This window comes from Oratosquilla oratoria, chromosome 8, assembly GCF_046742065.1.
Source record: "Oratosquilla oratoria isolate Oo_2021 chromosome 8, ASM4674206v1, whole genome shotgun sequence".
Taxonomy (NCBI): domain Eukaryota; kingdom Metazoa; phylum Arthropoda; class Malacostraca; order Stomatopoda; family Squillidae; genus Oratosquilla; species Oratosquilla oratoria.
The window spans coordinates 4,701,583-4,724,158 of NC_134784.1; the positions used below are offsets into that span (position 1 = coordinate 4,701,583).

The 22,576-nt window shown below is 42.2% G+C and overlaps 2 protein-coding genes across 2 annotated transcripts; one reads left to right on the forward strand and one right to left on the reverse strand.

Annotated features, from left to right (window-relative positions):
* The first annotated feature begins 8,383 nt into the window (after nt 1–8,383).
* On the forward strand, nt 8,384–11,103 carry LOC143027561 (uncharacterized). The gene is made up of 2 exons (XM_076188871.1): nt 8,384–9,049; nt 10,455–11,103. Exons 1-2 carry the CDS (start codon nt 8,603–8,605, stop codon nt 10,812–10,814), a joined length of 807 nt encoding a protein of 268 aa, XP_076044986.1. The 5' UTR covers nt 8,384–8,602; the 3' UTR covers nt 10,815–11,103.
* A 1,152-nt stretch (nt 11,104–12,255) lies between these two features.
* Nucleotides 12,256–21,766, reverse strand: LOC143027559 (uncharacterized). The gene is made up of 4 exons (XM_076188870.1): nt 21,674–21,766; nt 18,435–18,737; nt 16,413–17,618; nt 12,256–14,957 (listed from the first exon to the last, which is right to left on the reverse strand). The coding sequence occupies exons 1-4, from the start codon at nt 21,717–21,719 to the stop codon at nt 13,753–13,755; spliced, it is 2,760 nt and encodes a 919-aa protein (XP_076044985.1). The 5' UTR covers nt 21,720–21,766; the 3' UTR covers nt 12,256–13,752.
* Nucleotides 21,767–22,576: the final 810 nt, after the last annotated feature.

The window sequence follows — 22,576 nt, forward strand, 5'->3', positions numbered from 1 at the left end:
ATTGAAAGGTAATTTTGGCAAAAAAAATATCGTGGTGAAAAACGTTCTAGAAAATAGTTATAAAAATTCCATGTTCTCGTCTGCTTATTCTTTATTATTTCTTACGGAATGTATTAAAAAATATGGTCAAATTAAATCTATACAGCCTCCTAGATGTTACTTCTAAATCAAATAATAATTTTGTCACTACCATGGTAGTGACAAAACTATTAGTGACAGTTACAGCTGTCACTACCTGTAATAAGAGTTGCAAGACCATCCATATAGAATCATTCTCGGCCGAACTAGTAAAACATTAGCAGTGTTGCATTAAATTAAACAAGAATCTTAAATCTGGTTCAAACACTATCATTATTAAAGTGAAATAACATTAATTGAAATGATTACGATTTTCTATTTCCCCCCATAACATAAAACATATATAACACTTATAATGTGCATTTTCGTTTATATGAACATTGTATAGTATGGTCGGTATGATTTCTGGTGTGGCTACCACCGGGAACGAGTTTCTATTTGACGTTTTCATCATGAACGTAGTTAATACATGTTACAAGAGTAATTTGTGGATATTTTAACACGTGGCATTGCTAGCGTTGTTTATTGTGCATACCAACCTACGTTAAAAATGATTGACAAGCATGAAATGGGGCAGTCCCTTACGCCGCGTCCACACGGTCGAGCTGTGCCTGGCAGGCTCTGGCCGCGAAGGTGTCCACACGGCTGACGATGGTGGTTGGAGGTTAGCCTGCCGCAAACAGAGGTTGGGAGTGAGTAGTTCAGTGCGGTACGATAACCATGATTCCCGCCATACTTGGAAAAAATGTAGCACTTTGCAGCATTATAATTGCTGCCTGTATGCAATGGGGAGACGGAGAGGGGGGGGTCGCCGATTTAATGAAGCGGCCTTGCGGTGGATGTGCTGTGTCTGGCGACACTGCTTCTGACCCAGGGCAATGGACAAGGTGCAGGGATGACCCGTCATCCAGGAGGTGCTAAGACAGGAGGAAGGGTGTGGAGTGTATTCAGGGATGAAATGGTTGAAAGTGATTTTATGCCTTTTCCTTTTTGGCTACCTTCCTTGTAAGGGCGAAAAAGCCTTGGTATATGTATGTATTAAAAAGAAAAACAAGAAATCACGGAGACATGTCTGGTGCCGGGAGTGGTTACAAAGACATGATTTAATGGGAACCCAATTTCTTATTCAGCACGTTTGTCTCTATCTTTATCATCAAAACACTTCACATTCCTGAACTCGGTATAAATCAATTAATGTTACGGTGTCTTGTCAAGACCAGTATACACTAGTACTAGGTGCGGACATGGTGGTAAGGAAACTTCGGTCTGTGCTGAATTCTGAATTCCTAGAAAAGATCACCCGCTTGCGCGAGATCGGTTTTTGTGGGAGGGGAAGAATGTCTGTAAAATGAAAAGATAGTGTATAAAAGAGGTATATTGCCACCGGGCGAATTAGCGAGCGATTTGGGGCGGTTGGTGGTCGTGGCTCGGGAGAAATAGACTGGGAACTTGGACGGCGACGCCGACGCCGGTATTTGGATCACCAACTAAAGTTTAGAAAATGGTAGGCGGCGTAGTAGTAAAGGTGGAAAAACGGAAAAATCTTTAGTGGGAGGTAAACTGAAATGAGATGTAGTATAAGAGAAAGTTAGAAAGGAAGCGAATTTTAGTCGAAGAAAAAGTAAGTGTAGATGTTTGCGCGTGTGTCGTGGCTATGTTCGTGAGAGGTGTGTGTGTATGTATCTTACGGGAAGTGAGTAGAGTTCACTTCCCGCGTGTAGAGCGCGTTCCTGATAAGCCACAGGTGGGGCCTGAGTAGCCTGCTTTTCACCAGGTTGGGATTGAGATTCTTGTAGAGTGGATTCAGTGGCGATGCGAGGGGGGGAGGGGGCAGGCGGGCGGGTGTTGTATTATCTCTCTCCTTCCAATCACAACTCTGAAAGCAGAGAATTGCGTGTTTGGGAAATGTGTGTAAATGTCAGAAGTATAAACTCGCTCGCCAGCGTCAGCGAAGAGGCCAGCGTTATGCCACGTCCACACGGTCGAGCACTGTCCGCCAGGCACGAGGGCTTTGCTCGACAACGGGCAATTTCACCGGGCAAACCATCAAATTGTCTGTTCCCGGCGCCATTTGCGGGCAGTAGATGGAGGGCTGACATCGCTGCCAAACGCACGAGGTGAGGTGCGAGCAAAGTTAGCAAACCCACTCAGTACAGACCAATGTTACCTTACCACCATGTCCGCACATAGTACTAGTGTGTACTGGCCTCGGCAAGACGTGCTATTGGTGCTTTGCTTTTCCTCATATTTGTCTCTTGCCTTTGTATATATGGCCCCACTTTCGAAAGGAGAACAGAAAAGCTGCTTATGTTCATTCTCATGTAATTGCAAAACAATTGTTCATTTTCATCCTGCAATTCACGTAGAATTGTCACTGAGCTTCCCATTAAATCACGTCTATGTAACCACTCCCGGTACCAGACATGTCTCCGTGATTTCTCGTTTTTCTTTTTAATGCAGGCAGCAATTATAATGCTGTAAAGTGCTACCTTCTTTCCAAGTATGGCGGGGACCATGGTGATCGTACCGCACTGAACCACTCCCTCCCAACCTCTGCTTGCGACCAACTAACCTCCAACCACCATCGTCAGCCGTGTGGACACTTCGCGGGCAGAGTCTGCGGACTTTGCCCGGTAAGGGCAAAGTCTGCCAGGCACAGCTCGACCGTGCGGACGCGGCATTAGCCGGTTGGACAGAGAGGCGTCCCAATTCCTCTCCGTCGACCAGCCCGCGAGCAGATGAGGGTTCCGAGTGAGAGTTGGGCTGGGCCTCTGCTAAGCCAGCGAGCAAGTGTACGTGTGCCTCTTTTCTTCCAAGCACTACTCTGAAAACAGAGAATTACGTGACTTGGGAAACGTGTGTATTTGTCTTCGTCTGTACTGAGCGGGTTTGCTAACTTTGCTCGCACCTCACCTCGTGCGTTTGGCAGCGATATCAGCCCTCCATCCACTGCCCGCAAATGGTGCCGGGAACGAACAGTTTGACGGTTTGCCCGGTGAAATTGCCCGTTGTCGAGCAAATCCCTCGTGCCCGACGAACAGTGCTTGACCGTGTGGACAAGCATTACACCGTGTGGAGAATATTATGACTTCCGACAGATTCCCCATCCCTTTTGATACGAAATGCTGACGGTGTAAAGCCACGTCCACACGGTCGAGCTGTGCCTGGCAGGGCAAAGACTGCAGTCTATGCCCGCGTAAGATGTCCACACAGCTGTCTGTGGTGGTTGGAGGGCAGTCGGACGCCAGCAGTTGTTGTGAGAGAGCGGTTCATTACGGTAAGATCACCATGGTGCGCTCCATACTTCGAAAGAAGATAGCACTATATTCTATCATAATTGGTGCCTGCATTAAAAAGAAAAACAAGAGACCACAGAGACGTGTCTGGTGCCGGGAGTGGTTGCAGAGACGTGAAAGAATGGGTAGCTCTGTGACAATCCTACGTGAATTGCATGAGGAAAATGAAACTTTGTTCCGCAATTACGTGCGGATGGACATACAGTTTTTATATTCTTGTATCGAAAGTGGAGAGCTATATTCAGAGGCAAGAGACAAATATGAGGCAAAGCATTACACCAGCAGCACGTTTGTCTCTATTTCTGTAATCAAAACACCTTACATTCCACAGACATTCATGTGATTTATATATATCAATCGAAGTTATAGTGTCTTGTCGTGACCAATATGCACTAGCACTCGGTGTGGACATGGTGTACTAATAACGTGGTAGTCAGTGGATCTGCCTACACCTTACCTCGTGCGTTTGGCAGTGACGGAAGACCTCCATCCACTGCCCTCTATTGGCGCCGGGAGCGGACAGTTTGATGGTTTGCCCGCTGAAACTGCTCGTACAAGGGCAAAGCCTTCGTGCCCGACGGACACTGCTCAACCGTGTGGACGTGGCTTAAGGAAATAAAAAGATAGTAGTGTATAAAAGAGGGCTTTTGCCATTGGGCGATTGAGCGAGCGATTAATTGGCGGTCTGTACTGAGCGGGTTTGCTAACTTTGCTCGCACCTCACCTCGTACGTTTGGCAGCGATGTCAGCCCTCCATCCATCCACTGCCCGCAAATGGTGCCGGGAACGGACAGTTTGATGGTTTGCCCGATGAAATTGCCCGTTGTCGAGCAAAGCCCTCGTGCCCGGCGGGCAGTGCTCTACCGTGTGGACGTGGCTTTACAGGGCAAAGTCCGCAGACTCTGCCCGCGAAGTGTCCACACGGCTGACGATGGTGGTTGGAGGTTAGTTGGCCGCAAGCAGAGGTTGGGAGGGAGTGGTTCAGTGCGGTACGATAACCATGGTCCCCGCCATACTTGGAAAGAAGGTAGCACTTTACAGCATTATAATTGCTGCCTGCATTAAAAAGAAAAACAAGAAATCACGGAGACATGTCTGATGCCGGGAGTGGTTACAAAGACGTGATTTAATGGGAAGCTCAGTGACAATCCTATGTGAATTGCTGGATGAAAATGAACAATTGTTTTGCAATTACATGAGAATGAACATAAGTAGCTTTTCTGTTCTCCTTTCGAAAGTGGAGCCATATATACAAAGGCAAGAGACAAATATGAGGAAAAGCATAGCACCAATAGCACGTCTGTCGAGACCAGTACACACTAGTACTAGGTGCGGACATGGTAGTAAGGTAACATTGGTCTGTACTGAGTGGGTTTGCTAACTTTGCTCGCACCTTACCTCATGCGTTTGGCAGCGATGTCAGCCCTCCATCCACTGCCCGCAAATGGCGCCGGGATCGGACAGTTTGATGGTTTGCCCGGTGAAATTGCCCGTTGTCGAGCAAAGCCCTCGTGCCCGGCGGACAGTGCTCGAGAGTGTGGACGTGGCATAACACTTCTGGTCAGTTACATCTCATGTCTTGGACTTGACCGCTTTACGGGAACCCCCGAACGCCAAGTGACAGTTGACCTTTCGTTGTCAAGGGGCTATGGGAGGTACAACTTCACTTTAACTGAAGTGAAAAAGTTTTAAGATACATGTATAAACCCCATACATGGGAACTAGAGATGGGTAATGCACCAGAACCAACACTTAAGACGGAGTAGTCACTAAGTGGTAAATAAAAAGATTGACAATGAAAATATGTCGGTAACTCGACATTCATGAGAGAAGGTAGTCAACCGGCATGGTGTAGGTACGGTGTCTCCTTTACAAGTTTTCGTATACATGAACAAATAGGATAGGCCACTCTAAATGGAAAAAGTATTAGTCATGCATGCTTTCATATACAAAGGTTCTACAACAACAAATTCAGCTTATGTTTAATTGTTGTATTTCAACCTAATTTTTCAGCTATCAATTCACTACTTTAAAGCCACGTCCACACGGTCGAGCTGTGCCTGGCAGGGCAAAGTCTGCAGTCTATGCCCGCGTAAGATGTCCACACAGCTGTCTGTGGTGGTTGGAGGGCAGTCGGACGCCAGCAGTTGTTGTGAGCGAGTGGTTCATTACGGTAAGATCACCATGGTGCGCTCCATACTTCGAAAGAAGATAGCACTATATTCTAACATAATTGGTGCCTGCATTAAAAAGAAAAACAAGAGACCACAGAGACGTGTCTGGTGCCGGGAGTGGTTGCAGAGACGTGAAAGAATGGGTAGCTCTGTGACAATCCTACGTGAATTGCATGAGGAAAATGAAACTTTGTTCCGCAATTACGTGCGGATGGACATAAACAGTTTTTATATTCTTGTATCGAAAGTGGAGAGCTATATTCAGAGGCAAGAGACAAATATGAGGCAAAGCATTACACCAGCAGCACGTTTGTCTCTATTTCTGTAATCAAAACACCTTACATTCCACAGACATTCATGTGATTTATATATATCAATCGAAGTTATAGTGTCTTGTCGTGACCAATATGCACTAGCACTCGGTGTGGACATGGTGTACTAATAACGTGGTAGTCAGTGGATCTGCCTACACCTTACCTCGTGCGTTTGGCAGTGACGGAAGACCTCCATCCACTGCCCTCTATTGGCGCCGGGAGCGGACAGTTTGATGGTTTGCCCGCTGAAACTGCTCGTACAAGGGCAAAGCCTTCGTGCCCGACGGACACTGCTCAACCGTGTGGACGTGGCTTAAGGAAATAAAAAGATAGTAGTGTATAAAAGAGGGCTTTTGCCATTGGGCGATTGAGCGAGCGATTAATTGGCGGTCTGTACTGAGCGGGTTTGCTAACTTTGCTCGCACCTCACCTCGTACGTTTGGCAGCGATGTCAGCCCTCCATCCATCCACTGCCCGCAAATGGTGCCGGGAACGGACAGTTTGATGGTTTGCCCGATGAAATTGCCCGTTGTCGAGCAAAGCCCTCGTGCCCGGCGGGCAGTGCTCGACCGTGTGGACGTGGCTTTACCGAGCAAAGTCCGCAGACTCTGCCCGCGAAGTGTCCACACGGCTGACGATGGTGGTTGGAGGTTAGTTGGCCGCAAGCAGAGGTTGGGAGGGAGTGGTTCAGTGCGGTACGATAACCATGGTTCCCGCCATACTTGGAAAGAAGGTAGCACTTTACAGCATTATAATTGCTGCCTGCATTAAAAAGAAAAACAAGAAATCACGGAGACATGTCTGATGCCGGGAGTGGTTACAAAGACGTGATTTAATGGGAAGCTCAGTGACAATCCTACGTGAATTGCTGGATGAAAATGAACAATTGTTTTGCAATTACATGAGAATGAACATAAGCAGCTTTTCTGTTCTCCTTTCGAAAGTGGAGCCATATATACAAAGGCAAGAGACAAATATGAGGAAAAGCATAGCACCAATAGCACGTCTTGTCGAGACCAGTACACACTAGTACTAGGTGCGGACATGGTAGTAAGGTAACTTCGGTCTGTACTGAGTGGGTTTGCTAACTTTGCTCGCACCTCACCTCATGCGTTTGGCAGCGATGTCAGCCCTCCATCCACTGCCCGCAAATGGCGCCGGGATCGGACAGTTTGATGGTTTGCCCGGTGAAATTGCCCGTTGTCGAGCAAAGCCCTCGTGCCCGGCGGACAGTGCTCGACCGTGTGGACGTGGCATAACACTTTTGGTCAGTTACATCTCATGTCTTGGACTTGACCGGTTTACGGGAACCCCCGAACGCCAAGTGACAGTTGACCTTTCGTTGTCAAGGGGCTACGGGAGGTACAACTTCACTTTAACTGAAGTGAAAAAGTTTTAAGATACATGTATAAACCCCATACATGGGAACTAGAGATGGGTAATGCACCAGAACCAACACTTAAGACGGAGTAGTCACTAAGTGGTAAATAAAAAGATTGACAATGAAAATATGTCGGTAACTCGACATTCATGAGAGAAGGTAGTCAACCGGCATGGTGTAGGTACGGTGTCTCCTTTACAAGTTTTCGTATACATGAACAAATAGGATAGGCCACTCTAAATGGAAAATGTTTTAGTCATGCATGCTTTCATGTACAAAGGTTCTACAATAACAATTTCAGCTTATGTTTAATTGTTGTACTTCAACCTTAATCCTAATTTTTCAGCTATCAATTCACTACCTTAAAGCCACGTCCACACGGTCGAGCTGTGCCTGGCAGGGCAAAGTCTGCAGTCTATGCCCGCGTAAGATGTCCACACAGCTGTCTGTGGTGGTTGGAGGGCAGTCGGACGCCAGCAGTTGTTGTGAGCGAGTGGTTCATTACGGTAAGATCACCATGGTGCGCTCCATACTTCGAAAGAAGATAGCACTATATTCTATCATAATTGGTGCCTGCATTAAAAAGAAAAACAAGAGACCACAGAGACGTGTCTGGTGCCGGGAGTGGTTGCAGAGACGTGAAAGAATGGGTAGCTCTGTGACAATCCTACGTGAATTGCATGAGGAAAATGAAACTTTGTTCCGCAATTACGTGCGGATGGACATAAACAGTTTTTATATTCTTGTATCGAAAGTGGAGAGCTATATTCAGAGGCAAGAGACAAATATGAGGCAAAGCATTACACCAGCAGCACGTTTGTCTCTATTTCTGTAATCAAAACACCTTACATTCCACAGACATTCATGTGATTTATATATATCAATCGAAGTTATAGTGTCTTGTCGTGACCAATATGCACTAGCACTCGGTGTGGACATGGTGTACTAATAACGTGGTAGTCAGTGGATCTGCCTACACCTTACCTCGTGCGTTTGGCAGTGACGGAAGACCTCCATCCACTGCCCTCTATTGGCGCCGGGAGCGGACAGTTTGATGGTTTGCCCGCTGAAACTACTTGTACAAGGGCAAAGCCTTCGTGCCCGACGGACACTGCTCGACCGTGTGGACGTGGCTTAAAGGCCTGTCTACACGAGCGGGCCTGATCGGCGGGCTTGCCCGTTAACGGGCATATTTGACGGGCAAACGATCAAATTGCCCGAAAGGCCGCCGAGCGAAATCACTGAGCTGGTGCCCGGTAGCTGGAGTTTCTACCCTGCCAGACGCAAGATAATATCGTGAACCCACAGCGGGCCTTCATCCCACATTCCACGGCATAGTAGCACAGTGAACATTTAACGATGGCAGCCCAGGATAACTCTAGTGAGCCACCAACAATTTATTGGTCTAAAGCACTTACTAGTACTTTGATTGACCTTTATCGTAAGAATCCATGTTTATGGAATGTGAAGCTGAAATGCTATAAGAACAGAGACAAACGCATAACAGCAGTGAAGGCTATTGCCGCGGAGATGAGAGAGCATGGTACTTCCGTTACGACGGATGACATAAAAAAGAAAATAGACACGCTGCGTAACCAATATCGGCGTGAATGCAAGAAAGTAAAGAATTCACAGAAGTCAGGAGCTGGGAGTGATGATATCTATGTACCTAAATTGTGGTGCTTCTATGACCTGATTTTCCTCCATGACAGTGAAAATCCAAGACCTTCATCGTCAAACTTGGACACAAGCCAAAACACTGGGAATGGTGAGGATACGTCTTCCGGAGAAACATCTGATTATGAGGTAAGACTAAGTTTTCTCTCTCTCTCGTGAATAGTGAACTGCATGGTTAATAATTTTTATTGCAATTAACCTGACTTTGATTTTATTAATAGATAACTTGGAGAAGTTCAGTAGTATGGCTGATACGAGCAATACCCATTGTGTTTAAGAAGTTAGTGAAAATTGAATCAATAAAGGTTATTCATAATACATAACTGCATCTGTTATTTAATGGAACTATACATTTTATTTTACACAAAATAATATATAAATGACACCTTCAGATAACATTATCTGTGTTTTTATTGCAAAACAAAATTAGTTATAGAAATAATCAGTTTGTAACAAAATATTGCATAGAAGTTCATACATGTACTATACTACTATAGCCTATACATGTTGTGAAGAGGATTTGCCATTTCAGTATATGTAGTCATAAGTGTGATAATGAAGAAAGGAAAATATTTAAGTGGTGGAATGATTTTGCACAGCTTTGTACTGCCATGACACTGCACCTTCATTATTGAAATATTCCATAAAGTCATGGCGTACACTTTGAGCTTCTCTACTTGTGTTCCGTCGTTTTCTTTGTAGCTGCAACAAGTCCGGAGTTTCACGCCATGTACCAGGGAGGATTGTACATCTTGCAACATCCTCACAATCCAAAGACCCCTCAGGCGTATATTGCGTGACATGATCACGTCTAAGAAAGTTATGTAAGGCAGTACATGCTAATACTACCACCTCAACCTTGTTTGGAGATAGGTTTATGGGTGACAGAAAGATTCTAAATCTATTAGCTAAAATCCCAAAGGAGTTCTCTGCTGTACGTCTAGCCCTAGATAGGCGATAAGAAAAAATGCGTTCCTCATTACTTTGGGTCTGGTGAGAGAACGGTTTCAAAATGTGGCGTTGCAAGGGGAAAGCGTCATCTGCCACAAATACGTATGGTAGCATTCTGTCACTTCCTTGAGGTTTTGCATCGCTAGGGAGACCTGCTGTATCTGTGACAATACGGCTACTGATAAGTGTATTATCCCACACACCACCGTCCGACACTCGCCCATTGCAGCCAATATCAACATATAAAAATTCACAATTAGCATCACAAATAGCCATGAGAACTATACTATGGCTGCCTTTGTAATTATAGAAATAGGAGCCACTGTCAGGCGGAGGTCTTATCAAGATATGCTTCCCATCAATGGCTCCGACGCAGTTCGGGAAATTCCACCGTGTTTTGAAGCCATGTGCCACACGCATCCACTCATCTGGGGTTGTAGGGATCTGTCAAACGTAAAAAAAAAAAAAAAAAAAAAAAGAGAATGGTACTGGTAATGTTTTCCTATAAAAAATTCGATCTATAACTGCCTAATTACGTAATTCAATGACATAACCATAAGTAACACAGTTTCTTATATTCTAGATCTTTAATGACCCACTGTTGGCTGCTGCTGATGCTTCCGAGGTAACACCTGGAACTGCTGACATCCCACCTGGTCAACATGTGGTGTCAGACCCGCATGCGCCAGGACCTTCTCATGCACGACCAGCAAAAAAGCCACGCAAAACGATTATTGATGAAACTCAACTAATGCAAAAGGCTTATGACGAACTTAAATCATTGTCTCAAACAGAAAATGTGTTTTCTGCTTTCGGAACTGTGGTTGCAAATAATCTTAAAGAAATGAATAGTGAAAATCAGATTTACGCTCAGTTAGTTCAGGATATAATTTTTCTCGGTCGACTTGGAAGGCTTTCCTCGTCTACTAAGATCGTAGAATAACTGTCATGTAATAATTTTATTATTTGGTAAAGGTATTGGACAAAATGTAAGTATAGCGACATCACATACATATTTGTATGTATCTATATAAGCGCTCAAAAAGTTCATTAAGTTTGTTCAGAATTATATTAATTTCTTTCCTAGTGCATGGTCTGTTTATTGTTTTGAATGTGCATTGTATGCAATTAAGTCAATTATGTATTACACAATACAATATTCCCAATCATTTATATATGTTTCATTAGTTTAAATGCTATAACACCCAACGTTATCAAATCAATAATAATTATAATAAAAATATAATACATAATTGAGTCTTATTTATTTAGTTACATTAATCATGTGATTAACATAACACAGGTACATATTTACATTATTTACACGTAACATGTTTATAACAGATTCACTAACCTGTAAGTAGTCAGCCTTCAGCACCTCGTATATGGCCCTACATGTTTCTGGTATTATGCGGGACAAACTTTGCTTTGATATGCGTGTACTGTACTGCAACTCCGAATAAGAAGACCCACTTGCTAAATATCGCAGAGTTGCTTCCAGACGAGCTTCTGCTGTAATGCTGTTTCTCATAACTGTGACACCATATCCTTTTTCTTCTTGAGACACACAGCTATTATCATAGAGCACAAAATCTTTTTCTTGACAATGCTAGGCACCATGGTTCTCGTACAGCACTCCACCCGCGACTGGCAACATCGTCGGGCAGGCCCAGCTGTTCATCACTTCGGTCGTGTAGACATCATTCACGGGCAGGCCCGCGAGAATTTGCCCGTTAACGGGCAAACCCGCCGATCAGGCCCGCTCGTGTAGACAGGCCTTAAGGAAACAAAAAGATAGTAGTGTATAAAAGAGGGCTTTTGCCATTGGGCGAATAAATGGCGGTCTGTACCGAGCGGGTTTGCCGACCTCACCTCGTGCGTTTGGCAGCAATGTCAGCCCTCCATCCACTGCCCGTAAATGGTGCCGGAAACGGAGTTTGATGGTTTGCCCGTTGTGAGCACGAGCAAAGCCCTCGTGCCCGACCGTGTGGACGTGGCTTAACAAAAGCCGCAACCACAGGTGACCATGTGAATTTTTAATAGCTTATTTACGCTTCAACATGCCTCTGTCGGCATTTATTCGACACACTTACCTCAACCGATAAAATTTCCAGTCTGTTGTTGAGCAATTTTTGTCACCTTACGTTCTGTTCACATGTACCAGCCCCTTTCTCAGTACAAAAATATATTCTTAGCCTACTGTAACCATTTCTCATTTCAGTTCAATATTTCAAGTTTGTAGAAATACTTGAACAAGGCCAACCAGGACGAATAAATATTTAAAGGATAAAAATTAAACAAAGGTCGATTTAAGTTTACTGATACCATGCAACACAATTTATGATAGTTTCACATAAGTTCGTTCACAGGATATAGTGGTCTCCAAACCCTGTCAACATATTCACCTCATCTACCACCTTACGACTATTTCACTTATTCACATAATGAGAATTGACAACTCATAATTGATCCCCTCTTAAGCCTCACTGACACAGGACTAGTCTAATAGCCACTAGTGTCAACTATAGGTTAACTTACCTCGTAAGCAAGCACCGACACTTAGCTAGTTTGAAGGAAAGTTGACTATCTTTCTATTGACATTGGGCAAGAAAAGGTATACTTTACAAGTTGCTAGACACTAACAGCTACTAAACTAGCCCCATGTCAACAAGGCTCTAGCACTACAAGCCAATGACACAAGATGTCCTGCACTAATATAACACAGACAACAGTTCAATGTCACTTCTTGGACAAATTTATAGCATGAACCAAGGACTGTTGCCAACTGCTAAGGAGCTGGGGGTTTCCAGTTAAACTGAAGGCAGTGGGCGGGAAATGGGGATTACCATCACCAATGATGAACAAGATGAGCAAGAGGAATGGGTGAGTTTTGGTATGTGCCTTTGACATGGCTACCTCCCATTTAAGGGGGGGGGAAGAGTTTCTGGTATAAGGACAAACTCCAGGCAACAATTACTACTATCCTGGGCAATACTTGACAATTTCGACTATCAAAAGATAACCCCATTTAACACAAGCTATCATCTTCAAGTGGAAAATAGGGGTGCGGGTGGGTCACCATGTAATGAAGTGGTGGGGGTAAACCAGCTTTGGCTGTCAGGCACTGCTGTGGAGGTGCAGTGCCTTGCTGCAGTGCCTCTGCTCTCAGTAGTGGGCAGGGTACGGGGATACCCTCCATGTGCGCAACTAAGATGTCTGGGGCAACAAATGGGTGTGGAATGGGTGAACAGTGAGAGCATGCAGCTCCTCCCCACCCATATAAGGAGAGGGACTATTGGCATATGAATTTATTGTTCAGGACAAGAAATTGTACAATACTATGTACTAGAAAAACAGAAACATCAAATATTTTAATGCAATTATAGTTCTATATTTAACACCATAAATAATAATCCAACGCATACCAACATGAATAATGTTTTCTGGATCCCTTAGTTACTTACACAGACTAAGTACTACAAAACTTAACTAGTTTTCTGGGATTTATTTAGTGGTATGAAAACCTCGGTCCATAAAATTCTGAACATCTAAATGAATTTTCCCTATTCTGATAAAACAGCATTATTAAAGAATAATTTTCATATTTTCATTGACAGTAACATACAAAGAAGGAAAATAATTGGCTGACTTACAAAAATACACATTATGAATAATGTTAAGACATTGGGGAAGAAAAACAACGAAAAGGTGAAGAAAAGATACTGGGGGGAAGGGAGCAAAAGATAGAGTAGGAGGAAAGCGAGGAGACAGAGAGAACAGTAGAGGTAAGAAGAGAGAGTAAAAGAAGGAGAGATATGAGGGAGACTGAAATTAATATCTGGGTTCCATCAGTCTCACTGGCTATAGGGACATTTCTATGTTTAGTGTAAGTGATTTGGGTCACAATACACAGCTTCTAAACCTACCGTTTTGAACAACCCACCTAATAACCCATCTCTTTCAGCTTCTTCAAAAAGATCTTTGTACCTGAGAACCTTCTGTTTCAGTCTATCTGAAACTCTATCAGAACTGTTTTCAGATGTTGTCACTCTCTGTACAAATCCATATTCTTCTGATATATGGGTGACACAGAGGCCCATCACAAAACCAAAGAGACGACCTTCCATGAAGTTTGCACATAATTCTTTGAAGGGGTATTCCCTCAGTAGACACCTGAAGTTTATTGGTTCCTTCAAATCCTGCATAATGTTGAGAAGATTTGTGTGGTAACTCTTTAGAAGTCTGAGGAGATGTTGCTTTCGGAACTCTGAAGTTGTTGAGGTGTAAAAAAAGATGAGGAGGTCATACACTGGGTGTTTCAATGTCACACTCTGCCAATCTAAAACCTTTATGTCATTGCCAAACCCTTCCCTTTGACTTCTTTCACTTTCTTGAAACAAGAGGTTGTTGATCCGGAAATCTCCTTGACAAAGGCATGTGAAACTGGCAGTATCCATAGCTTTCCACTGATATGTAAATTTCTTCAGTAAAACATCTTTATTCTCAATTACAATCTGCTTAGTTGTCAAGAACTTGGAGAGTATGACTACTATGTTATTCAATCTTGGGCTTACTATATCCTGAACAAATATGTCAAAATTGTCCTTCCCAACTACTGGGTAGTCCACAGTCAAGTTGTATTCTCTGTTGTATACATAGGAAACAGCATGCAACTTGGCAAGAAATTCAAGGGCAGCTTCAGCCTCATCCAGGTTAAGGTTATGCAGCATGTCTCGAGACAAATACCCTGTATGCTTATAATTCTGTACAAGAAGTAAATAATTTGGGTAGTTCCACTCACTAAAGTACAAATAAAGCCCGGGGAAACAATATTTTTCTTTTTTTCTTGCTTGCAGAAATTTGTTAAGAGCTGGAATGATGAAAAAAATCACAGAGGATTCTTTTTCAGCAGATTTGGTTTTCTTCTTGTACATGTTGTACTTTCGTGAACATGGCATGGTTTTACATGTGATGTGATGATCTGCTACTTCATCAGTGATTCCTAAAGAATCATGGTACTGGTAGTTTCTGGTAGTAACTGTCATGTCAACAAATTCACAATCATACCCATGGCGTCTACTGCTGCCTGCAATACAAATAAGACAAAATCTTGTACACCAAACAGTTTAGCTATAACTTGTACATGTGTTGTCATACCTTAAAAAATCAAACTAAACATTTAATTGACTGTATCTACACCTGAAACATGATTTGGGTGTGTCACTATTCCCTTTTCATTCTACTTAAATAAATTTTACATATGGGATATTGACTGCAAGTTTCCTGTATTGTATCAGAGTGGGATTATTTCTATGTTACCATATCAAAGTTGTATGGAAAGGAGAGCAGCCACTGGTTGTCAGCTTTCCATGGATGAAGAGTGTAAGAAATACAGCATAAGGTGATATAGAGAAATCTTGGGCCCAGTCTTGCCAGCCCCTGATGGAGGTGGGTAGTCGATGGGTTTTGAAAATGTACAGCTTTGCTATCCATCTTGCAGGACCACTACATACAGGTACTCATAACTGGCCCACGGTGACTAAATGGGGGGTGGAATAAGAAGGCTTAACTTTCTATATTTTTCTTACTCATAGTCTGGGGAAAGGCATGCTTTGACCCAGCATTCCTCTACAAGGCCTTTGTATATTTTGCTCACTGTATGGAAGGCAGAGGTGGAAGGAGTGAATATGAGGGGGCGTCCTAGGATGAGATGGATGGATGGGGTGAAAGGGGCATTACAAGAGAGAGGAATGTCTGTGGAGGAAGGACAGGAGAGGGGTTGTGTATAGATGATGCTATGATGCATGAGGGGGAGTGGGGGGTGAGGAAGTATGTATGAGAAAAAAATTGACGCAGCCCGAAGGGATTTCTCCCCGACTTCTCCTTTTCTGCATGAGGGGACGGAGAGGGGGGGTTGCTGAATTTATGAAGCGGCCTTGCTGTGGATGTGCTGTGTCTTGCGACACTGCTTCTGACCCAGGGCAATGGACAGGATGCAGGGATGACCCGTCATCCAGGAGGTGCCAAGATAAGAAGGAGGGTGGAGGGGAGTGGAATACATAGGAAATGGAATGGGTGGGTGTGGTTTCTATGCCTTTTTCTTTGTGGCTACCCCCCATGTAGGGGGAAAAAGCCTTTGGTATATGTATGCTCACTGTATATATAATAATGGGGGGCAGGAGTGGTTATGTGTGTATGATATTTTGATGCAGCCCAAAGGGATTTCTCCCCCATCTTCTCTTTTTCTACATGAGGGAACAGAGAGGGGAGGTTGTCAATTAAATGAAGTGGCCTTGCTGTGGAAGTGCTATGTCTTGTTGCATTGTTCCTGACCCAGGGCAATGGGCAAGGTGCAGGGATGACCCAACATCCAGGAGCAAAGAAAAGGGGGAGGAGGGAGGGGTGGTGAATAGGAGTGGAGTATGTGGGGATGAAATGGGTGGGAGTGAATTTATGCCTTTGACTTTGGCTACTTCCCTTGTGCGGGAGAAAAAAAACCTTTGATATATGTATATATATAAATAATAAACACAATACTAACCTTCGTGTACTTGGAACTTCTCTACATGACACTCAACACTTGGAGAGAGCATTTGTCCATATATCTTAAAAACATGCTGGAGCCAGTCCATGGTCACATTCCTCCCGGATTGTGGTGGTTTGATTGTTTTCACATAAAAGTATTGCTTCATATTGCCGTTCTCTTCTGCTTCTGTGACCAAATCTAGAATTGCCTTCTGTTTGCCCTCTGCTTGTGCCATTGCAAAATGAGCCATGCAGATACCCATCACAAACCCAAAAAACATTCTACTTTCAAATTCTGAGCAGAAATTCTCAAATGTATACCTGGGATGTTCTGTAAAACAGGACTGAAGGAAAGTATCATAATAAAGCTTCAAAAGCTCATGCAGATGCGAGTCCCTCAGGTTCTTATATGTTGATGTATAAATGAAGAACAGCACATCATACACTGGATTCATCATTAAGACCCGCTGCCAGTCAAGGATCATCATTTCCTCTTTTGTGTCCTTTCCATCAACATTCCCACCTGTGAATATAAAATGGGCAAACCTGTAGTCACCATGACACAGACAAATGAAGTGGTCTTGTTCCTGGTTATAAAATCTGGATTTAAGCGCCGAAAGAGCTTCTGTTCCACCTTTTTCAATCAGCTGAACTGTCTCCTCATGGCCCCCAATGCTGGTCAGGAGCTCTGTTAAATGTTTGAAGCACTTTGGTGCCAAACACCAGTGAAGGTCAAATGTCCTCGAGGTGAGTATCGGATATTGAGCCTTGATGCTGTATCTTTTATTGGCAGTATATGAAGATCCATGTAACAAAGCTAAATTCTGTATCGCTGTCTTCGCTTGCTGCAAGTCAAGCATCTCAGTAACTTTACCATTCACATATCCATTAACATCAATTCCCAAAGCATAATTTGAACTATGACGCCTTGTAGTTTCTTCACAACAGTTGAAGTACAAGTGAGGAATCGGAATCTTCTCAAAACACTCTTGGGCCAAGACCTCATTGAGTTTGGGAAGTACCTCCGCTATCATGATTTTTTCTCTTGCTATGCATTCCAAGGTAATCTTCTCTTTCCTGAAGAACTCATGTGAAGGCAGGAGCTTGATAATGAAGGTGTATTCCCAAGCCAAAGTACTGTTCAATGTTGAGCCATGAGCAGACACATCAATTAATGCTTTCACATTCAGTATTTCAGCATTGAAATTCTTCTTAGGTTTACCTGCAAAGAATAAAGTTAAATATATTTTGAATGATATAATGTGTTAAGCACACATGATGGCCAATTGTGAACACTGTGTCATGAACACTAGTGAAACTTAGGCTGCGTTTCCACCGAGCGAGTCCAGGCCGATTTTTGCCAAATGTTGTTAATTTGAATGGCTTGAAGGAGACTTTGCTTGCAGCATTCTAGACTTCCCTAAGAACACTTCAACAATCTGTCTGACATTCGTAAAGGTTTAGCTCATTTCATGTCGCCATTCAGTTCCTCAATATATGATGCGAAGGTAATTCGACTTCTGGGAAAAAAAAAAAAAAAAAAAAAAAAAAAAATGCAACCGACATCGTTTCTGCTTAAACGAACTCACGACGGCTGGGGAGAATCAGCCGAGACTCGCTAGGTGGAAATGCAGCCTTTAGTGTTATTCTTAAGTGCTTTGTTCAATACTTTTCTCATGTTAACTCATGATCTTTGTTCTTACTGGACCACTACTGGGTGTCCACAATATAATCAGAAAGGAAGGAAATAAGATGATGATGAGGAAGAGTATGAGGAACAGGAGGAGGAAAAAGATAAGGATAAGAATGATGATAAGGAAGAGGAGGAGGAGGGGAAAGAAATGGGAAGAACAAGAGCAGCAAAAGGACATGGGGAGGAAATGGAAAATAAGAGAGGAGGAAAGGGAAGGAAAGGATTGGTGAGATTAGGAGAATCTGGAAGACTAAAGCCTGATGATGTTTATGACTGATGATGAATGCTATACAAAATATCTACATACAATAAATTAATATAACAAGAACAAGGGTCCCTACATACTTGGCTGTACAGTCACTCTAACATCATCCACTTCTACTGTTGGGTGGTGGTGCCCAGCTTCGTATTTCCTTATGCTTTTGCGAACCCAATCCAGGTTGGCAACAATCCATTCTAATGGATTGGGAATAGCCTGTGGTACGTTGACCTTTTGGTTTTTCTTCTTCGGATTAAAAATGTTCTCTGTCATTTCTTGAGCTGGTTTGTCTTTGGTACCTCCAACTTTGTGCAATCCATTCCCTCCTTTGGAAAGTACAGTCCTTGAGCAATAACTGCCTTTATTCCGATTGGATCTCCTTTGATGCTCTAAGGGGGAAAAAAAAAAAAAAAAAAAAAAAAAAAAAGTAAAATATAAAATACATAAATAGAGAAAACAAACCGAGTGCTGTATAGCAAAAAAAAAAAAAAAAAAAATAGGAGTAGAGAGAGAGAGAGAGAGGAGAGAGAGAGAGAATAGGTGAGGGAGATTGTTATTGTTGTGATTGTAGTTTACTCGTACACTTCTATCCTTGTGAGCAATTTTGCAAGACTGTGGTAGGTTATCATATGTTTCATGTGTTGATCTAATTAGTTGAGGGTGTTTATAATTTACTTTTCTTTTAAGGATGTCGGGTAGAGTTGATTAATTCATTGCCCCTGGACTCTCCTCCAGGAAACTGGAAACAGTCCCAGCATGGGGATCAAGTCATTTCGGAAAGAAATACTATTGTTGTTGTCTGAGAAAAACAAGATACATAAAGGATATATTACATTTGTCTTCAGAACCAAAAAAGGTTGGGCAAGACAGCAAAAAGAAAGAACATCGAATGGGCACAAAACGAAACTCAAATTGACGTAGAAGAAGTAATGTACGAATTCTCTGTATGGATGCATTAACTTGTGAAATTAAGGAAAAACAATATAAATTAATCTTAAGCAAAGTTGGAATTTAGAGGCACTATACCAGGGCTGTATGGAAGCAGTTGGTTGAGATTTCAATTCCCAGTACCCACTGTGGGCTTCCTGCACAGGTTCCAGAGAGCATTGGACAAGCAGGGAGGCAATCAAACACAAGTCTTAGAATAAAAAGAAAAGAAAGAGAAAGGAGAGAGGAGAGAAAGTGAGGACAGAGGAGATAGATAGGAGAGAGAGAGAGAGAGAGAGAGAGAGAGAGAGAGAGAGAGAGAGAGAGAGAGAGAGAGAGAGAGGAGAGAGAGAGAGAGAGAGAGAGAGGAGAGAGAGAGAGAGGAGAGAGAGAGAGAGGAGAGTGTAAGCAAGAGAGGAGTGTGTGAGAGAGAGGAGAGAGAGAGAGAGAAAATTGGGAGAGAAACTGAAGTGTTGCCACAACTGACAGGGCTTGCTCTACCAGGGATTTCTCACTTCTCACTCTGAGGGAGTGGGATGGCAAGCGAGTTTGAATGCCAGGACTCCACAAGTATAGCTCCTACCCTGTATATTATAATTAAGTGTACAGGATTTCTAAGAAGGACCAACAATGGGCACTTGCTAATGGTGGTACTAAAAGATAGACAGCAGAGAGAATTGTCTCCGGTATTTATTTTCAAAACTTGTCAACTCCCTTGCCTCCATCTGAAGATGCGATGCTGCAGGGACAGCATTTGATCTCCTGACTGGGCCCCGAGATCTCTCGACCAACATCAAATACTGTCTTCTCTTTTCACGCAAGGACAGCAAACAACAATCAACCATTCCCGTAGTATTACTTGTAGTTAGTGATGTTTAACAGTCCCACATTCATATTACTAACAGTATCACCTGGATGATCTTTCCCCAGAGGTCAGGCAATTGGCATTATGCACTGGGAGACTAGAAGGGTCAATATTACCTATGTGCCAGCCTGTAGCACAATGAACTAGGAAGACAGTTAATGCACATTGCTGGGATATGCATTGTAAATAGCTTAAGCTTGAACTTAAATCATAATGCTTGTATAACAAAGGGCCTAGAATAGTCTTCAGTCTAAGGTTTCTTCCAAAGGAGACATGTGGGAGGGCCCATGGCCCAATACCCACCATCGCTGTGGCACCAGTTTCCAGCGAGTTGGTGAAATTTACAAGGGAATAATTCACTTTATTACTTATAACATGGGAAATATCTTCATAACCCCTTCCCCTGTTCTAGCCATTAGTCACATTTAACATCTTCTAATAAGAAACAGATTTCCATATGATGAAGGTGGAAAAAGAAGTCACAGGTCTAGTTCAGAGTTTCCGAGTTTATTCCTGACTGGTTTCGCTCTATGCTTCTTCAGAGGCATTGAGCAAAACCGGTCAGGAATAAAATCAGAAACTCGGAACTAGGCCCATGACTTCTTTTTCCACCTTCATCAACTTGTCACAATGTACCAGCATATATATATATATATATATCTATACATATATATATATATCTATATATATATATACATATATACATACACACACACACACATATATATATATATATGATGGTGGAAAAAGAAGTCACAGGTCTAGTTCCGAGTTTCTGAGTTTAATATACTCAGAACTAGACCCATGACTTCTTTTTCCACCTTCATCAACTGGTCACAATGTACCAGCATATATACATACATACATATATATATATATATATATATATATATGTGTGTGTGTGTGTGTGTGTGTGTAGAGACATTGGGACAAATTATATATATAGAACACTCCTCTGAAGAAACTATTGTAAGCGAAAACGGTCAGGAATAAACTCGATATTCAGATAAAGACACGTGTTTCCCCCTCCACCTTTCCCATATGATATATATACATATATTTATATATATATATATATATATAATATATATATATATATATATAAAACCCATGATTTTACCTTCTAAGTTTCACTAATGCCGACTCAGTTTCTATACCTGTTTCAAGTAAATTGCCATGATGACTTAAAGTGCGTTTCTTTACATAACTAGGATTTCATGTCTATCCTTGCCCTTAGCATGTAGGATACATTTATGAAACAAAATGAGATGACCATTGAAGTACGGTCACTAGACATACTAGTTTTGTTTTCAGGAAAAAGGCGAATATCCTTCATATACTTATCTCCTTAGCCCTGCCTCGTACGAGTAAACTATGCACACACCTTCAAACGAACATGGCAAGCATGGCCATTGTTCTGTAACATCAACTCGGAAATGTTATTACATGATACACTGAGACAGAATTACACTGACATTTAGTTCATACTGACATAGTTATACTTCCATATCACAAGGCTGCCTAGAGACCTACCATCAGGGACCCTGCAAATACAACAAAGAAACTTGCACTCAAACATTTCTATTTTTTGGACTTTGATGCGCCTCCTTCCCTGTCAACGCAAATACGCAGTTGTTATTGGTATTGGTAAAAATATGTATTAATAATGATGTGTTTTTAATACATAATAAAAGTAAACATCCTATTAAATTATTATTGTATGATTACGGTTGTTTTACTGCTCATATTATCAATATTTAATTATATATGAATCGAAATGGTAAATTCAAATAATTGTAGGGTTTTTATCTTTTAAAAGTAAGGTGGAAAGACTTCCTGATTTTTATAGTTGTTTCCAAGAGCTGATGTTTTTTATATGAAATACACTTTTATTCGTACTTCAAGGGTATTATTACATATCAATTCAGTGCCAAAGGCAAAGATAACATGATTATTATTTTTTCAATTGTGTCCAGCCACGAAAAAAAAAAAATTGATATCTGTTAAATTGTTAGCCTCGTACATTAATTGCCTTGCCTTGAAACAGAGTTTGAGAGTTGTCTAAACCGTGTCAATAATACTTTTTTTCAGTGCACATGAACATTATGCTGAACAACTGAAAAAAGTGACAGCCAAGGGTAGTAAAGCAAGAATGAGCAGAGTATGTGAAATGTATTCTAATTCTCCAAGTAGGCGGATTTCTTTATATACAACTTCAACTAATTCCAGTGTTCCATTGTTAAAAAAAGTGTGGTGGGTTTTCTTCGGTCAGTGAAATCGCCAAGCACTGACAAGACATGTACAATTATAGCAGTGAAGAAGTAAAATATATTTACAATGCCTATACCCTAATCAATACGATATAAGGCAATAATTATGTTTATAATGGAAGAAAATATACTTCATCTTTATTACCTCTATGTCAAGAAATGTTAG